Source organism: Mastacembelus armatus, chromosome 5 (genome assembly GCF_900324485.2).
Source record: "Mastacembelus armatus chromosome 5, fMasArm1.2, whole genome shotgun sequence".
Lineage (NCBI taxonomy): Eukaryota > Metazoa > Chordata > Actinopteri > Synbranchiformes > Mastacembelidae > Mastacembelus > Mastacembelus armatus.
The window spans coordinates 9,241,499-9,263,839 of NC_046637.1; the positions used below are offsets into that span (position 1 = coordinate 9,241,499).

The following is a 22,341-nucleotide window of genomic DNA, read 5'->3' on the forward strand; positions in this document are numbered from 1 at the left end:
TCTCTTTCTGTCCTTCTCCCTGCCACCCCCTCTTTCGTTTCTCTCTGTGCTATGAGGATACCCCTTCCTGCCTTCCGCCCCCTCCACGTCAACCCCTCCTATCAATATCTCTCTCTATCCTCCCACTAGTGTTAGTCTCTCTCCCTCTCTTTTTCTTACTCTTTTAATGTGTCTTCTTAAATTGTCAGGCCTGTTGCTGACGCCATCCTCCTCCACTCAGCCAGCCCACTCAGTCCTGTGGGACGAGCTATGACTCATCTTTCCCTCCTTCTCTCCCCTCCCTCCCTAGTTACCTACCTACCTTTCTGCAGATCTCTACAAGTCTCTCTCTCTCTCTCTCCCTGTTGCACTCAGTAGTTATAACTGTATATAGTTCTTTGCTGCATTAAGGGAACATACAGAAGGCACATGGAGACAACAAGTAACTAAAATAAGAAAACTTAAGCGTAAAAACACAGAACGAAATATGTTGACCAAGTGGAAAAGATCACTCTTCTGCAGGTTATTAAAATCAAATACCTTTCTGTATAAAACAAATGCCAGGGGAAAGAGAGGGAACCCTTATCTTGCACATACTGCTGCTAAAGGCAGGACTGTTCTGCCATTGACTGATTGACTGGAAATCTTCACAATAATGTGATACACTGCCTGTTAGACCAGGATGATGATGTAATATATGAAATGTATTAACTGGTTGGAGTGCTCAGCATAAGGTGCTAAAAAAGTTTCATTCATAGCTGTATGCAATTTCAGTTTCACATGACAATTGGACCTGTTTTTTCAGTAGCAGGAAGAACCATCACCACCTCCCAAGCACTTTTACACCCTAAGTTGCATCAGCAAATGACAAGAGTGCATTGCACCATGTGACAAACCGCGACTCACAAGTAGAATCAAACAAACCTAATGTGTGAACAACCACAGCAACACAAAACGCTTCAGGGAAACAACTGCAGAGAAAAAAATGAGTCACAATCGAAAAAATCCCTAACCCAATACTTAAAGACAAGAAAAATGTGTTTCCTTGGTATCAAAAACAGGTAACATTTCAACTTTAACTTCATACAATCTAATCGACCACTGAGTATCAAGGACACAAAAATATATCCTTTTACTTTGGGTTGGGCGATATAAAAAAAAAAAATCTTATCAGGATAACTTTTTTCATATCAGTTGATATTGATATAAATCACACTAAACTGTGTTTCAAATAAAATAGTTATATATATAATAAACTTTAATCTTTATTCAGTCAAAAGCCTTATGTGTTACAGGAGAACACACTAAATTTGGTCAATTCCAAATAAATAAAACAAAATATTGTATACATAAATCTTGAATGAACAACTAAAATATTAAGCTTTCACTTTCTACACAAGACACAATTCTTTGGTCACTTTCAAATAAATAAGCAAAGATCTGTTGTGCTACTCCACACTGAAATGTGGAACCTTTTATAGATGTTATTCAGGTGGTTTTAACACTGTCAAGGCACATTCTACAGATTCAACTTGTAAAACCATTAACAGAAAAATAGTGTTTTAACAGCTAATGACCTTTAAGTTTTATTAGAAAAGTTACTATCTAACTAATGCACTGAAACTGAAAGGTGTTCTCAACACTTTATTCTTGAATTATGAGAAATAAAGTGCACTGCATAAACTCATAATATACCTTTAAATAGGTTTCGACAAGCGTCCAATACAATTCTAGCACTTTTAGCTCAAAAATTTTGGTCATGGTCATGCTTCAAAATTACAGTGAAAGTGTAGAATCTATATAATGAATTATTTTACTTGTGCATACAATAAAAAATTAAAAGATTTTAATATTGTATTTGCTAAGGTTTCCTCATGTTTCTTTGGTTTTGGGATACAGTAGTACAAAATAAATACATTAAAGTAAAACATGGGAAAATAAAATCATCCTTTGTAACAAGAGAATACAAAACAAAACAAACAAAAAAAACAAAAAACAAAACATAAGCAATACTGAACATCAGTTGCTAATAAGTGTCCTGTCCAAAAGTTTACCACTTGTCACCCTTTATACCCTCTGGCCAGTCAGAAACATAATTGTAAATAATTTGAGGTTATCTTTTCTTTCAAGTACAGTGAGGAGATTTATGAGACTAACTGCTCAAGCTTTTGGTATAAAATACATAACTGTGTCAAATTTAAATTGGGTGGCAGTTCCTGCACTCATTACAAACCATATGTGATTTACAAGTTTCTATTACTGTGAGAAGGAGGGGACAGTGGAAGAGAGTATAAGAATAATGGAAGGGCAAGAGGTGGCCAGTGAGACAGGAAGAGAGGAAAAACTTCTCAATGATGAAACAATCTGTGCTGTTAAGTGATTGGACCAGATCTCCACCAATGGGAGGACCAACACCATGGCAACAGGCTCTGTCACCAAGAGAAAAGCAGCCATATCCCTCAACACCCCCATATTTTTCTCTTCCTTTTTCTATCTCACGACCCCTCACAGACAAAACAGCACAAAAGGCACACACAGCAGCATCATGGGTTACTTGCAGCCTGAACAACACATCCTAATCACACAGTCAACACATACATGCGACCCAACAAGGCTTGCAGATGTACACACAGGCACACAGGCTTAATGGGGCTTACAAAGTAATCAGAATGTGACTCATTCACAGACACAGTTATTTAAATGTGCAGATTGGTGATGACTTCCCTCACACACTGACTGCAGACAGTTCTGTTGCACTCCATCCCAATGAGAGCAGTGACTAACTCTCAGGTCTGGTAGAGCTGAACCTTGAACTAAACAGATTGAGCTAAGACAATTTGCACAAGCTGCGCATTATTCCTAACATACAAAATCACCTTTATTTAACTTAGCTAGCTTTACAAGCTAAAGCTTGCTGATATTACATCTTAACATCTGAGGTTAAAATTAAAACTACAACAACAACAACAACAAATGCCATCTTAACCAGTGCCACATTAATCATTTTAAGATGTGCATGCTTGGAAGTGAAGCCACCGAGAAGTTGTCAGACATGGTCCAGTAATTTGCTGGCTGTAGCATGGCAGACCAATGGTGTTGGATACTCAGCACGTACAGGTGGGTCTATACTGAGTAAGTGGGATAAACATGAGTTTTGACACATTTTAACATATGACTATGAATTCTTTATTGTTTACTAAATGATAAAGGTGATGATGGAATAAAACCGCAATAATTATACATATTGCTTACTAGTTGGACTGATATTTCATTGAAGTGCTGACGTTCACTATAATGGAAACTCTAAAATTGTTTTAGATCAGCTAATCAAAACAATTGTGACAGAATGTCACCAGAATAAGGTTAATACAAACACAGCCTTGATGGATTTGTGTCTGATCCATGTATGGGCAATAGTGTATGAACACCACTGTAACCCACACAGATTAAACCAAAAGTGCTTTTGCACCTGAATGCTTTAAAAATGCTGAACTCCGCTAAAGAACTCATAACATCATTTTCCAAATGTCCAGTCTTCTTAGCTGATATGTCAATCAGCAAAAAGCTTTCCTTATCACACTAGTGACTTCAGTCAATGAGGTCCCGTAAATGCTTCACACCTAGCCATGCAGGCAGTGACTCCAAGATGAAAGAGGCACCATAAGCAACTGATTGTAGGTACATACAACAAGCTCAGGTCACCACACTTGGCACTAGCTCGCCTTTGTACTAAATGCCTTAAGTTGTCTTTCTCTCTTTAGGTTTTTAATTGTCTCTTAGTTAAGCTTTTGGCCTTCAGTTGACTGACACTGCGCTTCTATATCATCCAGGTCACATTTGCAAGGCCAAAGATTTTGCCCCAAGAATAACAATGATGATAGAACTCACTGTACTTAAGACCTCTTAATTTAGTCTATAAATTCAATTCAATTCAATTCTATTTGTATAGCGCCAAATCACAATACAAATCATCTCAAGGCACTTTACAAAAACAAAAAAACCCAACAAATCTCTGTGTCTAGTTCTGTTTCTACATGTATTCTGTGTCTGTCTCGATCTCTCCCTGTACCCATTTCATTCTGTCCTATGTCATTCAAGAGCAGAGGAAAAACAGCAGTTTCTGCTCCCAGTCCAGAATTTCGCAATCTCTCCACTCCCACTCTCCTGTTTGCTCTTTAGACACACCAAGAGAAGTCCTGCTCCTTTATGCTCCATTGCAAATATGTTGAGCCTTCTCTTTTTTGTGGACAACACAAATCAAAATGTAAAAAAGGATATACTATAAAGTTGGTTCAAGACAAAGAAAATTTGTAAACTTCAATACTCTGAGGAAACCAATGTCCTGTGACTGCAAAACAGTAGTCAATTAAGTTAAACACATTTTCATTTTGCCACTTATGTGAATGCAGACATACATACAGGGATCCAGGCAAAATCATGTCACCCTGCTCCCACACCCTGTTTCTGTCTATAGTTTCTTGTGGCATTATTCCTTTTCCACAGTCTTATAAACCTCAAATTAAGACTGAGAACTTCCATTTTTGTTGAATGGTCAAATGATGCTTCATTTGAGAAATGCACAAAGAAATCTTGTCATTACTTTATTGGTAACTTTCATGTAACTAATGAGTAATACTTTGTGTAACTACTGACTACATTATTTTGCTGAAGTGGAACACTGTGCAGCGGTGTGAAAATAACCACCTGATTTTTAATGTTAACAAGACAAACAAACAAACCGATTTTATATCCAAGGTCTGTGGGAGATCACCCCAGTTGTCATACATGACACTGGAATCAGTCAGGTCAGCTCGTCTAAATATTTGGGGCAATATGGACAATGCTCTCAGCTGGAATATTCATGTGGAGAGTCTGTGTTCCCAGCTGCAACAAAGACTTTACTTCTTACATAGACTTCTTACATAGATTTTATGGAGTCAGTCAAACCATAATGTTTTTGTTTTTCCAGGCAGTCCTGGAGAGCCTGGTCAGATAAGACATGACTGCTTGGTGTGGGTACCTATTGGCAAAGTTCAAAACAACATGTAACACCTATGGAGAGACCTGAAGATGGCAGCTGACATTCAACCCGATGGAGCTTGAGAGGATCTGCTGGAAAGAATAGGATAAAATGCCCAAATCCAGGAGTGCAAAGGCTTACCCAATTAGACCCAAAGCTGCAATTGCTGCAAAAGGGCTTTCAACAAAGCAGTAAGGTCTGAATACTTTTATATAACAGAAATGTCAGTTTTTGATTTTTTGCAAACATTTCTAAAAACTGATTTTCATTTTGTCTATATTTCTAAAGACAGTTATATTTCTCTATTTAAAAAACTCCATTTGAAACGATTTTACATCCAAGTATTAAGTAGTTAATAGTAGTTAATTAAAACTATTTACAGATGTCTACCACATGAGAAGATAATCAACTGTTAAACTAAATGTGCAAGATGTAATAATTATTTAAAGAAATGTTAATACCAAGGCTTTCATATGGGAATAATATTCCCATTAAAAACTGTGGTGTGTTCTAGTAGTCTGGCACCTGGCAAAGGTTTGGTTGTGAGGCATTATTCAAAGTAGTCATCTTTTCGCCAGCATCTGTACCAACATCCCCATACCAATGCTGTTGTTTTAACACAAAGCTTTTTAGGTTAAAGCGTTCCCGTAAGAGACTGAAAAGAATTATCTAAATGATGAAAAACATATTCTTAGCTATAACCTGGGTGTATGATAAATAATGCAATGGGCCAACAGCTGGATGTGTACAGATGGTGCCCAATCTCCTCTATGATCTGCACAAACACCTCCATTTGCAATTTCCACACTTAATGACATCTGGTTGACATGCCAGAACAGTGATGAAGGCTTGAGTGCTGCCAGCCACTCTAACCCAAAAGTCAGGCATTCAGCCAGTCAACCATTCAGGCTGTCTCTAGCAGAAAGTGTGGTATCTACAACGTCCCTGTTGCACTCCAGAACAGACAGCAGAAAGGCCATTCATATATTTAGCCAACATTCAGCCAGCTAACACTTAGTTTAATGCTCAGTCTACCACTCAACATCCCACTTGAACTTTTCTTCAGTGTTTCTTCTCACCCTTGTTTTCCCAGACATCTAGTCAGGGAAATGAAATTCCTTAAAATCCTGTGGACCACAGACCCAGAGGACAGAGTCTGAAAACCAAACATACCCACCATCATCATTACACATCAGATGAGATATCAAGCACGCATCAACACAGACTGAATTAAAAGAAGAAACAGTAGCACCCATGACAAAATGTCAGCATAGACAGATAAAACATGGCCTCTGTCCTTAATGTATTGCCCTTATTTCAGGCACTGGCTCACAGCAATGTTCCAACAATGACAACACTGTGCTAAAATAGAAAAACAGGATGATAACAGGCCTGCTGTTGGCTGCACAAACTGTGGGCATAAAATGACATCCATACTGTGTAGACCATTTGACAAACATGCAGGTCCAAATAAGAAAGGCTAAGACTATATTTGAATACAGCTGTGGAGATCCTAATCTAGTCACTAACTTTCTACTTGGCATTGCGACATGCTCTTATTTAAGCACAGGTTTGACTCCTAATATAATAAATTACTCTTTACTTGGCTATCATCATTCAGCTTTAGCTAAAAAAAAAAAAAAAGGATTCTACAATACACTAAGCATGTTAAATTAAGAAAATCATGACTCCTTGCATTTGAAACTTGTTGCCTTTGTTAAATTCATTAAAGACTTTGCTCTCTACTCAACCATTTCATGTTAGAAAGTTAGTATGTATGCCACTGGCAACACTGCAGCCCCAGCAGAGATAAGGAGGAAGTGTTAATTAGAGAAAATGCACATGGCTGCGACTCACTTGATTATGTAGCTGACCTGACAGCGGTAACAGGTCAGCATCGCACTGCGCTATGCCATCTGTTTACCTGTAAATGCCGACCACTCCCAATACCGCTGTCTGCATAATGTTAGCAACTGCTCTGTCCCCACCTTCTTCCAGTTTTTCTTGCCTCTGTCTGTGGAGCTCAGCACATTCTTCTAATTATGTCAGAACCTACCACTCCTTAACTTGTTCTGTATTGCATATCCTCCAACCTTCACTTCACTCTCAACTACTCTAATACTTACTTCTTACTTTCTGTTTGAATTGGTTTTACAGGCCTCTTAATGATCTCCATGTCACTCTCTAAAAACTAAAGGTCGGTACAGTCTTAATCGTGTTAGCCCTAAAACAGACTAACTAAAGTGTACCAGTTTTAAAGTTTCACTTAAATTTTTAATAGATAGTCTTCCCTGCAGCTACCATTAGTTAACTACCTAACCTAACTACCAAACCTCTGTTATATAACCACTACATATATTTAAAGTGTAGTAGTCTTATAATTCTTGTGAAATTACATACAAGGGTAGAATTAGAGAAAAAAAGAAAAATAAAAAAGGTTTGGACATAAAAAAAAAACATACATATTATACAGATATGTGCGCTAACACAAAATAAACAGTTAGGGCAGTGAAAAGTTCAAATGAAAAAAAAAAAAAAAAAGGTAGAGAAGGCACAGGTGGCACATAAAGAGTTATATAGGTTTTCAACCATTCTGTCCCAGTTTTCTTCTCCTGTGTTTGTTAATCTAAACAAAAAACTGAGTCTTTTTTTCTAAAAAGCTCCAGATGAGAAAGTGTGAACCTACTGACTTAAAGGCAATTATAGCAGCAGTTACTCCGAGGGTTACTATCGATTTTTCTCCTCCCTTCCTCTCCCTCTCGTACTTCCTCTCTTTCGTACTCTTTTTCCCACGCATTTGCAATTAGTATGCAAGAGTGAGGCTGTAGGAGCACCAACTACCTGGGAAGCAGAACTCTAGTCACAAACAAATAAATGGAATTGTTATATAAGCATAGACAAGGATGTCCACACACAATTTATTTGGAGTACATTTTGGACTTTCTATGGACTACATGATGTCTGTAAGGTCAAAGTAGCTAGCATTATCCACTTCGGGTACGAAACAGTTTACTGCCTTAAGAAAGGGGCTAGCATGTAGACTAAGAAACATCAGCGAGAAAACATAAGCACTGGCAACCTGACACCAAATGGGTGGCTTCTATCTAATATGGGGGCTGTTGTGGTCCTCTGTCTTTTGCATTTCTAACCAACAAGAAAGTAAAATCATATAAAAACTGCCATCTTATGAACGAACATAAAGCTAGCTGAATGAGGGTATATAAGCACCAATACATCCTGATCTTTTATAACGATGAAAGACACACATACACAACCAGGGAGTCATTATATAAACTTCCCATATGCAGCAAAAGACAGATCTGGGCCGAGTGAACAAAAGACAAATTAAGCGAAAAAGCAGTGTAGGGGACGGTATGTGATTTAGCAAGGTTAAGACCATCAGAATGGAGAAGGAAAAGCCAGGTCTTCTAAACCTGAAACAGTGCTGAGGCCATGAGGATGGTTTGCTATTTATAGCAACAGATTTTTTATTCAAGAGAGCTCTGCTCTGTGCTTGCTCTCACACTTGCGCTGCCTCTCTCTCTCTCACATCTATTCCCTCTGTTCCTGCACATTGTGTATGACAAATAAAAAGAGAGACAAAACCGACATATACAGCTATAAGTCTATACTGTCTCTAGAAAACCAAAGGAGATTTCTAACTTCTGATGCATGTATAGAGTCATAATCATAACCCATTACATTCACTGAAGATAAGATCAAGGGCTTACTAACACAGGGCTTTCCGCATCTTATGAAAGCCATAGATTGTCCTTTTCCCCCTGCATGTCTCCATTCCTTCTCAGTACGACACAGTAACGCCTACTTCTTCGTGATTTACCACCCCCACCAGGCCACTGCTACCCTCATCCCTCACTCCTCCCTCACAGGGACACAGTAGAAGGGAATTCCTCATTACCTCAGCATTTGCCTCACTAAATACACTTTGTGTGTGCCTGTACATACATATAAAAACAAACTGACCACTAGGCGCACACACACACAAACACCATTACAGTAACCACATATTACATTGCATCTCTCAAATTGTAATGATTAAAATCCATCTACATAATATTAATCAGCATTCGTTTTCTAGCTTTAGCAAAGTGATAAAAAGAGTTGCAGTTACATAAGAAGAAAGCATATACAAATAATATGAGGAATATAGGATCATACAGTAAAACATATTGTGCAATTTTTCCCACTGTTACTTTGGCATAGCTAAATAAATTGTAGCAGGTACTTTACCAAACAGCAAGAATGAAAAATGCCAACAAGCAATTATAACAGCAGCAACAGCTGCATGTTAAAGTATCAAGGTATCGCTCACCTACAAATTATTAACACCTACTGACTGACTGACACACACACACACACACACACACACACACACACACACACACACACACACACACACAAGGCTTACTGTATTTAGAGTTCAGCTTTGGATCTCCAGCCAAGTCGGACCAGGTGTCTCAAAGATAAAAGCACATTTTCACAGGAGAAGAAGCAGCAGCATCATCTCTGGACCAAGACAACGCTGACATTAGGTTTATCTCGCTAAATAGCACAGATGAATGAATTCCAATTTCTGCAACATGTACATAGCTGACTTTCAAGGATGCCTGGCTCTGTCCCTCTCCTCTGTTCATTCTACTTTCGTCGTCTTCATGCTTGCTCCGTTTCCTTTCCCTCTGCAGGCACCAGCAGCTCCGTTTTGTTAATAGGTTTTATCAAAACAGACATAACTATTTTGCTTGCCCGTTTTCTTTTTCTGAATGAAGCACAAGTACAACGAGGAAACAAAAAGCCTGGCTTGCTTGTTGGTGCTCTCTCTCCCTACAGCTCTTATTTTACCATGCACAGTTTGCACCGCTCCCTTCTCCTCCAACCCTCCCTTTCATATGGATTCTCTCTCTCACATATCTTGTTTGCGCTCTCCTTCTGTGTAAAAATATAATTGCAATGATAACCAACACAGGGCCTGCAAGAAGCCCTGGTGTTTACAGAGCTTTTAGAATCAGCTAATATGTCAATTAAATAGTAAGATGCCTTAGAGTTTAATTAGCTTTACTCTTTGATGATTAGAAGTAAAGATTCGGTACCTTTTGCAAAATTGATATAAGCCTACATTTGCAGGCAGACATTAGATAGGGTCCACACACACTGTAGTCACTACTCATGTCTCTCCATTTCATGGGAATATGTGAAGTCATTCTCTGTAGCTTGCACCTGGACAGACTGAATAAGCCTTTAGTACTGATGGCTGGTGGCAAAAAATGTTACTGCTGCAATGGCCTAAATGAAGTAATAGAAAGTCAAAGGAGGTTTTGAAAGAAAGTTGATAGGAGAAAATAATGTCGCCACCTCATTAGCTAGGAAAAACCTTATCCCAAAAGGCATATTTACATCTTCTCTCTGCAGCCCCATCACTACACACAGCAGACGAAATATGCAGGGGAAAAGAGGCAGTCAAAAGTTCAGCATCAAAGGAAATGTCAGTAGGATGACTCTAAGTAATGTGGTTTAAGTCTAGGGATGTCTGTCTCATAGTCAGTTGAGTACTTGTGTTGGCAACAACTGACCAGACTTTATTCTCAAAGTAGGAAAACTTGAATAGGTGAATGTGTGACTAAATTAGCCAGTTTCAGCTTAAAGTGACACTAACACCAATGTAGCAAGGACAAAGCTAGTCAGTGATAGTTCTATCAGTATCTGCAAATATTTGGGTCCAACTGTAACCAAAATGACGAACAACACATCACAGCAAGATAGCTGTACATTGTACAGTATAATAGGGAAATTGTAAGGTAACTACACCAACAGTGATTGTTAGAAATTACCCTGTGTACATATGTTCAGCCCAAAACAAACCAGAAACAATTGCCACCAATAACAGGTGGGTCTGTTATTTTTCAGGTGCTCCTTAGCACAGGTTACCACACTCAAGGCAATAACAACACACTACTACTTCTCATAAGACAAGATGCCATCTAATGTAGTTTTGTTGTGTTCACAAGGGACATGGAGAAATGTACTGCTAATTTGTAAAAGCATTGAGCCATATGTGACCTTGTCCCACTATTAGAATGAAATACCTTTCAGGTGAACAGCAGCTAGGGGGTTGCCTCCTAGGTAAGGAATTAAGTCAAAAAACACACCTGAATACATGATGCACTCACATTTCCATAGTGTTCCATTGAATATGCTTCTTAGTCTTAGGAATATCCTTTCTATTAGGTTAGAGGTAAAAAGGTTTTTAAACCAATGTTATTTTGCATTTGGGTACAGCTTAAGCTTTCCAACAGCTAACCGCAGCTTCAAGAAGCAACAATTATCTGTAGCCGTAATTAGTGATGTTAGTAACTTTAAACTTCTCTTTTAAACATGTTAAAATATGCAATATTACAATTTGGTTTCTTAACAGATGTGTTTTAAGAGAAAGGAGAAGTAAAATAATAAAGAGGGACCAGGAGCTGATTAGATGGAGATGTACACTCAGTAGGTCCTTCAGCACTTTAAGCATACATCAAAATGCACAAGGCTTCACCAAGTTCAGTGACCCGTTTTTGGTGTACTGAAAATCACATGTGCTGTAACCCATTCAGTCACATGCTAAAACAACTGTAGTTAGCGCATGGGATGACAAATGCATCACCAGTGACGTATAATTTGACACAATAGGGCTAAATATTTACCTTAACAATACACCTTCAGAAGTCACTGAGGGACCAAAAAGGCACATTACTAAACAGTTTTCCAGATGGCTTTTTGAAACTTGTCCTTGACATCCAGCCCTGGATGTCTGACATATTGATGGGCCAATTGGTAGCCAGTACTGTCATCGCTGAATTTTTCAGATTTTCATCTGTGGACTATGACACATTTATTCCTCGCTTTTGTTTGATTGCATTCATTAATTGTTTTAATTAATTTCGTTATAGTTCACCTCTGATAAGACTGTTTAGTAAAAGTACAAGCCTGTTTAAAAAAAAAAAGTGTGTAAATTAGAAAACACCACCAGTTCTCCACTACATTAAAGTTCCATTTAAACTTGTTTTGAGATGCTGGAACTTAACACTCATATTATTACTAAAAAGTTGAAAACGTCAGTATCCAGAACACTTAATGCTGTAAGTCACAACAATTTGTGGAAGCAAAGAGGCTTGCATCCCTGATAGCCCTTTGGTGGTGTAATTTTGTTCACTAAGTCAGTTTGTGCTTAAATTATATGGAACAGATCTGACTACATTGGACAAGCAAGGCAATGTTCTCCATCAGCTTTAGGATAGAGTTTTTCTCATTAACATATACATAGTCTATAGTTATTCTCTTTCTGAATATACAGTATATTTTACTTTCAATTGTTTGTAATCATCATTACGGTATTATCGTAGCTCAGTTTTTACCATCATCACCTCACACCAAGACGGCCTTTGGTTCAAAGCCACAGTCAAGCTTTGTGGATCCTACAAAACATAAGGCGGTACAGAAATGGATGGATGGACATTTAGCATAAAAATGGCCTTCTATATATTAGTCAGCCAGGTTAAGATGAGAAACCAACCAATTACTCTGCAATCTTAGCATGGCCTTGGAAAAAAGGGTTGTCTTAGGTTGCCAACAACTTGGATAAAAGTAATGGCATACACTAATGCCACCTAATGTTTCACACCAAGTCCAACAGCCTCTTCCACATTTGGGCAGCCAGGTAGACACTCTAACAGGATGGAGAGAGAGAGAAGACTGAGAAGGGCTTAGAAAGTAGGAAGGAAGAAGGGGAGGGGCTGGGAGAATCAGTAGCCAAACATACCACGGATAAACCACTCTTAAACACAGTCACCTAACAATGTGCTGCCATTGCTAGACACAGCATATAACTGAAGTGAAGTTATTAAATGCTATATAATTTACCTGGAAAACATACAAACAGGTCAAAACATGTTTTTAATAAATCTAGTTCTGTTTCTTGTTGACTTGATTTAGCAATGCATTGGGGCCTATTTTAAGCCAAATGTATTGACAGTCATTCTAAAACATGTTTGAAAACCTACTTTAAAAATTATATATCATGTGAAACTAATTCAGCTCCCAATTTTAGAGTTGAACTTACAGACATGCAACCCTTCTGCTGTGATGGATATTTTACATCAAACCAAACACGAAAGATAGACATGGAAACAAAGGTCTGGGAAACAGTGACAGAGGAAGAACTCGAAGAGAAAATGAGCTCCAAAACCTAAGAGAATGAACAAAAATGACGGAACAAATAAAGATGGAGAGAGACAGAGAAGCAGAAGCAGTAGTGGTTAAGAGAAGAGGAGAGATAGGAGCAGCAGCAACAGCACCACGCTTGGTGCTCTGGCAGAGATCTATAAATAGCTTTTGAAATCTCTCTAGAAAAAGCCACTCTTCTGCTTCTGCTGCTGCAAACAGAGATTCAGAGACAGAAGCTGATATGGATACATGGCTGGCAAATAAACACAGAGATCACATCTAATTGGATAATGGCTAGCTATTTTAATTACATGTGCATGTAAAAAACAGTATTAAAACCACTTTTATATCAACCATCTCAGTTCAAATAAATATTTGATCAAAGGACTTGAATAGAATAAAAGCAAGTGGGTTATGTACTACACAAAATCAGATGTTTTACTGGTATATCAACAAAGACCTGTTTATAGTCATGCAACTCGAAAACCAAAAATGAATAAATGCAAATCTCTTCTTCAATTCATTCATTCAGTTCTTACACTAGTCCACTTGATTGTAAATAATTAGCCTAAAAACTTTCTATATTAATGTTACATTATGCAACATGGAGATTGCAGGATGCAGGGCACAGGAGAGGAAACATTTTGATAAGGAGGTAGGATACTCGTTGATGGCCTTAGCAACAGCAGACTGTTGATTCAGTGACTCACCCCATCACATACTATGGATAAGCTTTTTCTCAATGGTACCGCCCTTACACCAGGAAGTGGACTAGATATAATTTAGGAAATATAGGTGTCCAATATACCACTGTAGTGAATTATATGTAATGGGGTCATCTGGTTAAAAAACATAATTACTGAGTACACCACTGCTTTAAACCTGAAATACTGATATCACTCCTGGAGGGTTCCTTTTTAACCTGTCCTTGATCGCACTCAAAACAGTCTATAAAAGAACAGATACACTGTGGTATTCTCAAGGCAATCTCAATATCAAATGTAACAATGTTGGCTGTCCCTTTCAGCCACTTGCTAATTCGTGACATTGCTGAACTGGCCCCCAAAAAATGAATATTAATGTTTTCAGAGACACATACTGCTTTGCCAGAGTAGATGTTTGAATCAAAGCTCTGAAAGTCTGCGCTTTGACACACAGTTTTGCGTTTTATTGTCGGCTCAAGTGTCAAGTAGTAGTACTAAAGCCAAACCATAGAGAGCAATTGCCATTTGACGAGTATTTCCCAACAAATCCTTAGCTACATCCCATTTGAATTATCTTCAAATATCTGCAATGCAAACTATCGATTGGAACACAAAATACAAACAGGCTTGTTGTCTTACACCAACGATTAAAGAAGAATAATATATCAAGGAGCCAAGGCCTACAACTGTAGATATTACATTAGTTTGGAGGGGGGCATAATACAGATAAATATAAAAACATAGATAGATAGATATAACCAGGGGATGCAGTAAAGGTTTTATGCAATTTCAGAAATCATCTCAACTTTAGAACTATAACACTAAATCATTAACACAAACTCTAGGTGCAAAACTTTATCTGCACATAAGTTTGCTGTAGTTTCTGACCATCTCAGCACACATATGCACACAAGCCAGGGTGTAATAGCATAAATAATACCTTGCTGTCACAACCCAAGGTAGGTTTTTAAGCGTGCCTGCAAATAACAGTTTCAAAGAATTTACAATCACTTCATTCAAATCAACCAAATAATTAATCACTTTACTCCCAGTCGCTGGAGTCACGCGTTCATTCTCAGAGTTTCGGGAAAGGTCTCCCGGCTAAGTTTAGAAAGATAAAATATTAACATGGCCATCTCCAATCAGGCATTGAAAACGCGGACTTTAAAGATGGTGCTTATCGCTACGTTACATATCAGACTAAAGATCACTTGCAATCGATGATCCATGAATCACGAACCATCGATTTTAAGTTATCACAAGTCAGCTTAGAGGTTCTGCTCACCGTTTTGCTGGCCGTATGTCTTGAGTCCGTATGGAGAGTGGTATCTGTAGAGAACAGATGGCAATATGGTCAGAGCCGTGGCTGTACAGTGAAAATGTTAGCTTGTCCACACGCTAACAATAGCTAGCTCAGGGCATTAGCTGGCTTCTTCCAGCGAGTATAATTAGCCACCTAGCTAATGTTAGCACGCTAGCTAGCCTTTTCTTTTCAGTGAACGCTCGCCACCAAACGTTACCAAAACCACACCAGATTAGTCCCCAAAGCAGCATACGTTTACAGTAAAGCGAGTCTTGTTAAAAATCTGCACCGACACTGTCAGCTCTTAAGAAATGACGTGCTAGCTGGTGAGGTTAGCCAAGCTTCCGAATGACTTACCAATGCTAATATAATGGAGCTGCTAGCTTGAGTTGGTTCGCTGCGACCCCGACTGTCAAAATAGCGCCGCGTGAGGGAAGAGCGGCGGCATGAACGGCACCGACAGAGAGCACGCGCTGAAGAGCCAGGAGGTGAAATTCGCTACAGGAAACCGGCTAAATAACAAAAAACCCCAAAGAATAAAGGGATAGAAATGAAAGAAAAAAAATAAACAAATTGCTATTCCCCCTTTCTCGGCTCTGGTGTGTATGTGTGTGCGTGTGTGTGTCAACGTCACTTTTTTCCCCTCACCGACAGCTGACGTCAGCGACGTTGTTCACAGTGGCAGGGAGACGTTCAGCCCCGGCTACAGTAAACTTATTGATGCGCTGTCAAACATTAGAGCTCGTCAATGAATGCGTCCTTAATGAAAACAATGAAGGTATATAATAAGGTTAAACTACGCGGCAACGTTTTACAATCTCATCTTCATGACAAGTATATCTCCCCTGGTGGAGAAGAAGTAGGCTACATTTACTACCATACTGTATTTAAGAACAATGTTTAGCTATTTGTTTCACTTGAGGGTTGCCAGTTTCTGTTATTTTAGTAGCAACTGTTTAGCTACGACCTTTCAGGAGCGAAATATTACTCCAAAAGTCCACTGGTTATCTGGTACCCTAATTGTTATGAGTTAGGCTCTTTGATTTCAGGCTACATATAAAACATTTGATGTCCTTACCAAACCTGATGCACAATTACAGCTCAGGATGGAGTTGTGCAAAGGATTTACAAGAGATTCCCATATAAGACTTACTAATGAAAATAATAAAAGTTGCAAGTTGTCCTGCAGCAAGAACAGGCAATAGCAGAGAGGTATCTAAGCCCTGTACTTTAAAATGTACTTTTTGATATTAGTTTACAAGATAATAGCTTGTGTGTGGAAAAAGTCTTATCTCGTGTACATAAATATGTTAGTAAGTAATTCTTAGAGACTTTGGGATGGGGGCATTTTGCAAAACGAGTAGCCATCTTTTAATTCTTCCAGTACATTTTTCTTTGAATATTTACATATTTGTACTTGTGATGGAGCACTTTTATGTTGTAGTATTTACATAAGTAAAGGTTCAATGTACTTTTCAACCACTAAATATCTCTTCAAACCATTTAATAGCCTAGAAGACAGCCAAAACATATTATCAGTCTGATGTCAACGAGTTTTTACCTGATTTTTCAGGCCTTCTTTAATATTTAATGCGTGTCAGTGATTAAGGAGGTGAAATAATTTTGATTTAACACATTACTTATTGACTGCTGTAGTTCCCCAAATTCTCCACATGTCGGCAGGCAAGTACTTCTGTGCTATGGTAGGACCGGGTCGCTCTACCTCCTATAGAACCTTAGGGAAAGAACTAATGAAAAAAAACATACATAGGCAACTATAGGCAATAGTAATGTAACATATATTAGAAATACTATTCGGTACTATATAGAGAGATGGCTATATACAGCCCAACCCATGGGGTTATGAGAAAACATGATTTGATTTACTATGTTTATTATATATGTATGAAAGTTTGTATCACAGATTATGCAAAGCGTATAAAGTAATTCCTTTTCCATGTGTGCATATAGGGCTCCTAATTCAGGTTTGTGAAATAGTGGTTACTACCAACCTGTTCCTCCCCTCAACACGTTTTACTATTGTGCTGGTCCACAATTAGGCCAGTTTGTAGCTATCTGTTTCAGTAACTTAACATTTTGTGCCACTGGGCCTATTATAAACACGTGCGCTGTAGGTCTATGTTATATAGGCTATATAGGGCAGCCATGCAATTTCAACAGAGCCAATAAAAGACTACAATGAACCCTATGAAAAATTGTACTGCTACTGTTAACTGGTATATTTAAGATTTAGTTTTATTAATCAAATGCCGTGGAGAACCCAACAGACAAGACAAGAACAATGTAACATGCATAATAGAGTCATTTTACACACACTAACTCTCTCACACACAGGCACACGGGGCATCACTCGGTAGCCTACTATTACACTTTGCAAGGAACAAGACGAAACGTGTTTCAAATACCGCCCTGCTGTTTCCGCCTCAGCCGCCAGCACTTGTGCACATTTGGAACTACAATGCAATTGTCAGGTGCCTATGAAGCTCGAGTATTCTGTAACTGGGTTAAAGGGCACTGGATTTCAACTTTGATCGCAGTGATGTCAGGCTATGTATCGCTCTGGAGAGGTCAACGTGGCACAGAAACTACCTGTTGTCATAAACGTAGGTGAAGTCCAGATGATATTATCTTAAAATCTATCAAAGCCATCCAGGTATAGGCCGACACAGCGGCGAGTGAGATCCTGCACCAGGTGTCTGGCTGATTTACATGCGTTTTATAGATTTCACGAGCCACTAGAAGTCCAGGCTCTAATAGTTGGGTGAGCAACCTTCGAGTGGGCGCGTGGTGTGTGTGCTTTATGTGATGTGCGAGTGCGTGTTTTGAGAGCACAGGACAGACAGATGCGTTGCCAGTAATTTTCCCGGTGCCCCGATGCGCTCATTGGTGCATCCCTCCAACGTGTCACCTGTTTTGGTGGATTACCCCAGATATCTTCAGCATCAAGAGGGTGAAACACCACTCCTTTCTCTCAGCTCCTGCGCTCACGGTGTCCAGCTGCCAACAAGGACGTCTGACAACATTTAAGAAACTTAAAAAAAAAAAAAAGTCAGGAAAAAGGACTTGAAGATTTTTATTTGGTGTTTGACGCACGCCGAGCACAAACATGCATTTATTTACTTCAGGATCAAGCATGACAGCGTTTTTTTCATTCCCAGCGTTTCTGGTTTTGGCACCTTTGCTGTTGAAGGGTCTCTGGGTCAGTGGTTCCCCGGGTTGCGCGTCGTGCGGTTTATCGACGATGGAGAAAGGCGCAGAGGAAAGACTGATGATAGAAATCGCCAAGCAGCAAATTTTGGAGAAGTTGCACCTAAAAGAGAGACCAAACATAACTCAGACGGTGCCACGGGCAGCGCTACTCACTGCGCTGCGCAAACTGCACTCGGGGCGCGTCAGACAGGATGGCACTCTCGAACTAGAAAACAACATACCTACCAAAGATCAAGGCTATGAAATAGTGAGCTTTGCAGATATAAGTAAGTCTTATATTCACATTTTCAGTGTAAAGTTTTTTTTTTCTTCACTCTGCATTGGACTGAAACCCCACATGAGCGCTGTTTGTTTGCGGGACACGTGCTCAAAGTTAAATTATTGTTCTACAGCCCAATATCACAAATCACTAATTTGACTCAAGGGGGTTAAAATGAACACAAATTAGGTTGGGGTTTGCTTGTTTGTTCTATACAATGAAAGTTTGGATTTCCGTATCTGTCATCAATTTTTAGATTTAACCATAAGTATGTCAACAGAGTTTGTTTTGAATATATTAAGTATATAGTAAAAAGGTGAAATGCTTAAAATGGGTGAAACCCAGATTGTCCTTTATTTTTATATGAATCTGCAACTTTCCCTTGCAAACATGTTTTAAAATGAATTCAGTTTCTACGATGTCCAAAATATTAACAGTCTTTTGCTTTAAAATTGTCATTGATCATAGATGAGACAGACAGTGGTGATGAGGCAAGTCTCAGCCTTACCTTCCAATTTTTGCAAGAACGTGGCCAGAGTATCCAGGTCCTCCAGTCTTCACTGTGGATCTATGCCCACTCATCTGAGGACCCTCAGCGTGACTCCCGCCTCCCTGCCAGAGTCTTCCTTTCCGCAGAGGGTGGGGTGTCAGGCACTAACCGCACCCTGGTAATAGAAAAGATGCTGGAGGTAAAGGAAAGTAACTGGCACACCTTCTCTATCACCCGCACCCTACAGGCCTTCCTGGATGGTGGCCAACGTCGGCTACGACTGGAAGTCAGTTGCGATGAGGATGGGAAGAACCTTTGCTCCTTAGATGGCTCTGCCAACACCCCTTACCAGCCCTTCCTGGTGGCCCAGGTGCGTCTCCGCGATGACAACTCCAAACACCTACTCAGGAAACGCTCATTGCGTTGTGGTGACGATGTAACCGTGTGCTGCAAAAGAGACTTCTACATCAAGTTCAAAGATATTCAGTGGGATGAGTGGATCATTGCACCCGAGGGCTACCACATGAACTACTGCATGGGTCAGTGCCCCCAGCATCTGTCTGGTTCTCCGGGGATAGCATCTTCATTCCATGCCACTGTCTTCAGCCAGCTGAAAATCAACGGTATTAACACAGCTACATCTTCATGCTGTATTCCCACTGAGCGCCGGCCACTTTCCATGGTCTACTTCAACTCTCAGCACAGCATTGTCAAAACCGATGTCCCTGACATGATAGTGGAAACCTGTGGATGTACATAAAAGAGAGAGCTTGAAAGACATGGTATAGTTACTATAGATTTGTTTTGAATGTATTATAGACAGAGTGACTTCAAGATTTAAAAACATGAACAAAGGAGATGTGTCTATTTTTGGACAACCAACATGTTACTTATCCGCACAAGACACAGGAAGGAATGGCCATCATTTAAAGAAACATTTTGACATTATATAGATAAATTTCATATAAGAGATTTTTAAACTCTATATATGTTGTTGCTAGAACTTTCTGAAAAATTAGAATTAGCATGTTTACTTTGTCCCAAATTAGACACACATGATGAAATAGACACACCGCTCTTGTAGTTTACACACATAAAAGATGACAACACTGTCACAGAAATTGTTTGAAAATTACAACTACACTAGAGACAAAATGAGCACAAAGAAACAGACAATATCACAGGATAAGTTATAGTGCACTCATACATTTTTTAAGGAGAACTTAATCCAGCCAGAAGATCAAAACTGCTTATATTTAAAAGTTCATTGCTCAACAATTTTTATTAAATTTAAAGTCTTGTAATAGGCAGTATCTAAAAAGCAGACTAGTAAAAGACTCATCTTTTTAATTGTGAAGACTAGAATACAATTTTGTGCCTATAAATTAATCTATATATGTTTATACACTAAGTCTGAAGGGACGAACATATGTTTATCTATATGTCAGACACATCAATTTAAAGACAGGATGAAAACTGCAACATTACTATATAGCAGTTTCAATTCAGATAAGAAAATGTTATGCATATAAGGCCAGGGCTGAGTGATGGAAGTTGTTGATGGAGGCCATGGCAAACTCAAAGAGATTAATATAAAGCCTTCACTGTAGTGTAAATCATATGTATTTCATTTGTTTTCTATTCTACAATTGTTGCTGGGATTCACTTCAAATATGCAGTAAACTTTTTATGGCTCCCAGGAAATTTTAAGTCGAACTGACACAGCATTTAACTTTTCAAGCAGTTTAGTTATGCTTTAAGTATTTTTCATGTTATAGACAAAGTGTCCACGTACAATATATTTAGGATCTAAATACTTCATTTTACACAACTGTTACACTTTCCTAGCACATTTAATTACTGCCACTTTAAAGCAAGACTTTTAAAATAATGAAAGAGATATTTGATTTAGATTGTGCCATCTTTAGCTTGTGAGAACAAAGTGCACCTGGGACATTGAGTATCAAGTTATTTTGGCTAATAGAAGTCTGAATACCAAAGAGTAGCAGTTTATACTTGAACTCCATTTAAAGCACATGACTTTTTAAATTACTGAATAAGTCTTTTCATGTGGACCTGTGACACAATGCTCTTGTGGACGTTTTTTAACTTTTCTTTTTCTTACATTACATTTAACAAACATCTCTATGATAGTTTGAAGTTGTTATAAAAAAACAGCTGCTATTACAGTGCAGAAAAACACTAATCTAAACAATTTGAACTGGTAAACTCTGCCCTGAGTCTTGTTTGAATGCAACAGATGCTGCATGCACATTCAAATATGTTTAATCAGCATCTCCACTGTATTATTTACACAATCTGTCTAATCAGTAGGGTACCTGTGGCTCTAACAGCATGTGAACGCAGGGTCATTTTTCAGCAGCGTGAGCAAACATTTAGCAATTGCTTCAGTGTCAGGTAATGTGAAGGTCTGTGAGGTAGTTGGGTCAATGAGCATGTGTTGCTGCACGTTGGCATTTATATTTTTCAAAGTCTAAAGTTTTCTTGGTTGATGTAAAATTTGAAGTTTTCCTTTAATTTCCATTTGGAAAGATATGTTCATTTCAGACTCGGCTTAGAGATTAGAATAAAAAATTGTATACCAACTACAATTACACTGCTAGCATACACTGTGGTTGGGGTATTCTGCACGAGGATGATATACAAGATTTTTCATTACATTTTTTGTCCAAATAGCCCACAAACAAGTTTCACCTCTCCCTGCTGTTGCCTCTAAGAACTTCACTTGTATTAATGCTTTAGACTTGTAAAACAATTTTAATGCTGGACTTTATTATGTGTCTGTCTTTCTTTTTTTTTTTTTTTTTTTTTATAAGCACTTCCTGTCCCAGGACTCAATGTGACATTGAGGTGCCATCGTAACATAACTTATTAAAAGCACTTTATCACCCTACTATATTATTAGAGCAAATTTTGCTTGAGGGGTCTATTATTACAACTCAGGTAAGCACTACGGAAAAATGTAAGCACGCCTATACAAAGCAAATGTCAATCAGCTTATTTTCGTAAGCTCTAGTTGTGTTTAAATGTGTAGTTTTGTATGTATTTGTAGAGCACACAAATGATGCATTTCTGTATATTGTAACTGGTAGAAATGGAGCCAGGATTTGAATT

At 38.6% G+C, this 22,341-nt stretch overlaps 2 protein-coding genes across 13 annotated transcripts in view; one reads left to right on the plus strand and one right to left on the minus strand.

Annotated features, from left to right (window-relative positions):
* Positions 1-15,861, minus strand: part of r3hdm2 (R3H domain containing 2) — a 45,314-nt gene extending 29,453 nt beyond the window's left edge. For all 12 annotated transcript variants that reach the window (XM_026306892.1, XM_026306894.1, XM_026306901.1 and 9 more), the window contains exons 1-2: positions 15,584-15,861; positions 15,209-15,252 (exon numbers count right to left, since the gene is read on the minus strand). The gene's annotated coding sequence lies outside the window, so the exon portion shown is untranslated. The remainder of the gene's footprint in view (positions 1-15,208; positions 15,253-15,583) is intronic.
* A 2,456-nt stretch (positions 15,862-18,317) lies between these two features.
* Positions 18,318-21,033, plus strand: LOC113130619 (inhibin beta B chain). Its single transcript, XM_026307397.1, has 2 exons — positions 18,318-18,723; positions 19,185-21,033. Exons 1-2 carry the CDS (start codon positions 18,354-18,356, stop codon positions 19,964-19,966), a joined length of 1,152 nt encoding a protein of 383 aa, XP_026163182.1. The 5' UTR covers positions 18,318-18,353; the 3' UTR covers positions 19,967-21,033.
* The last annotated feature ends 1,308 nt before the right edge of the window (positions 21,034-22,341 follow it).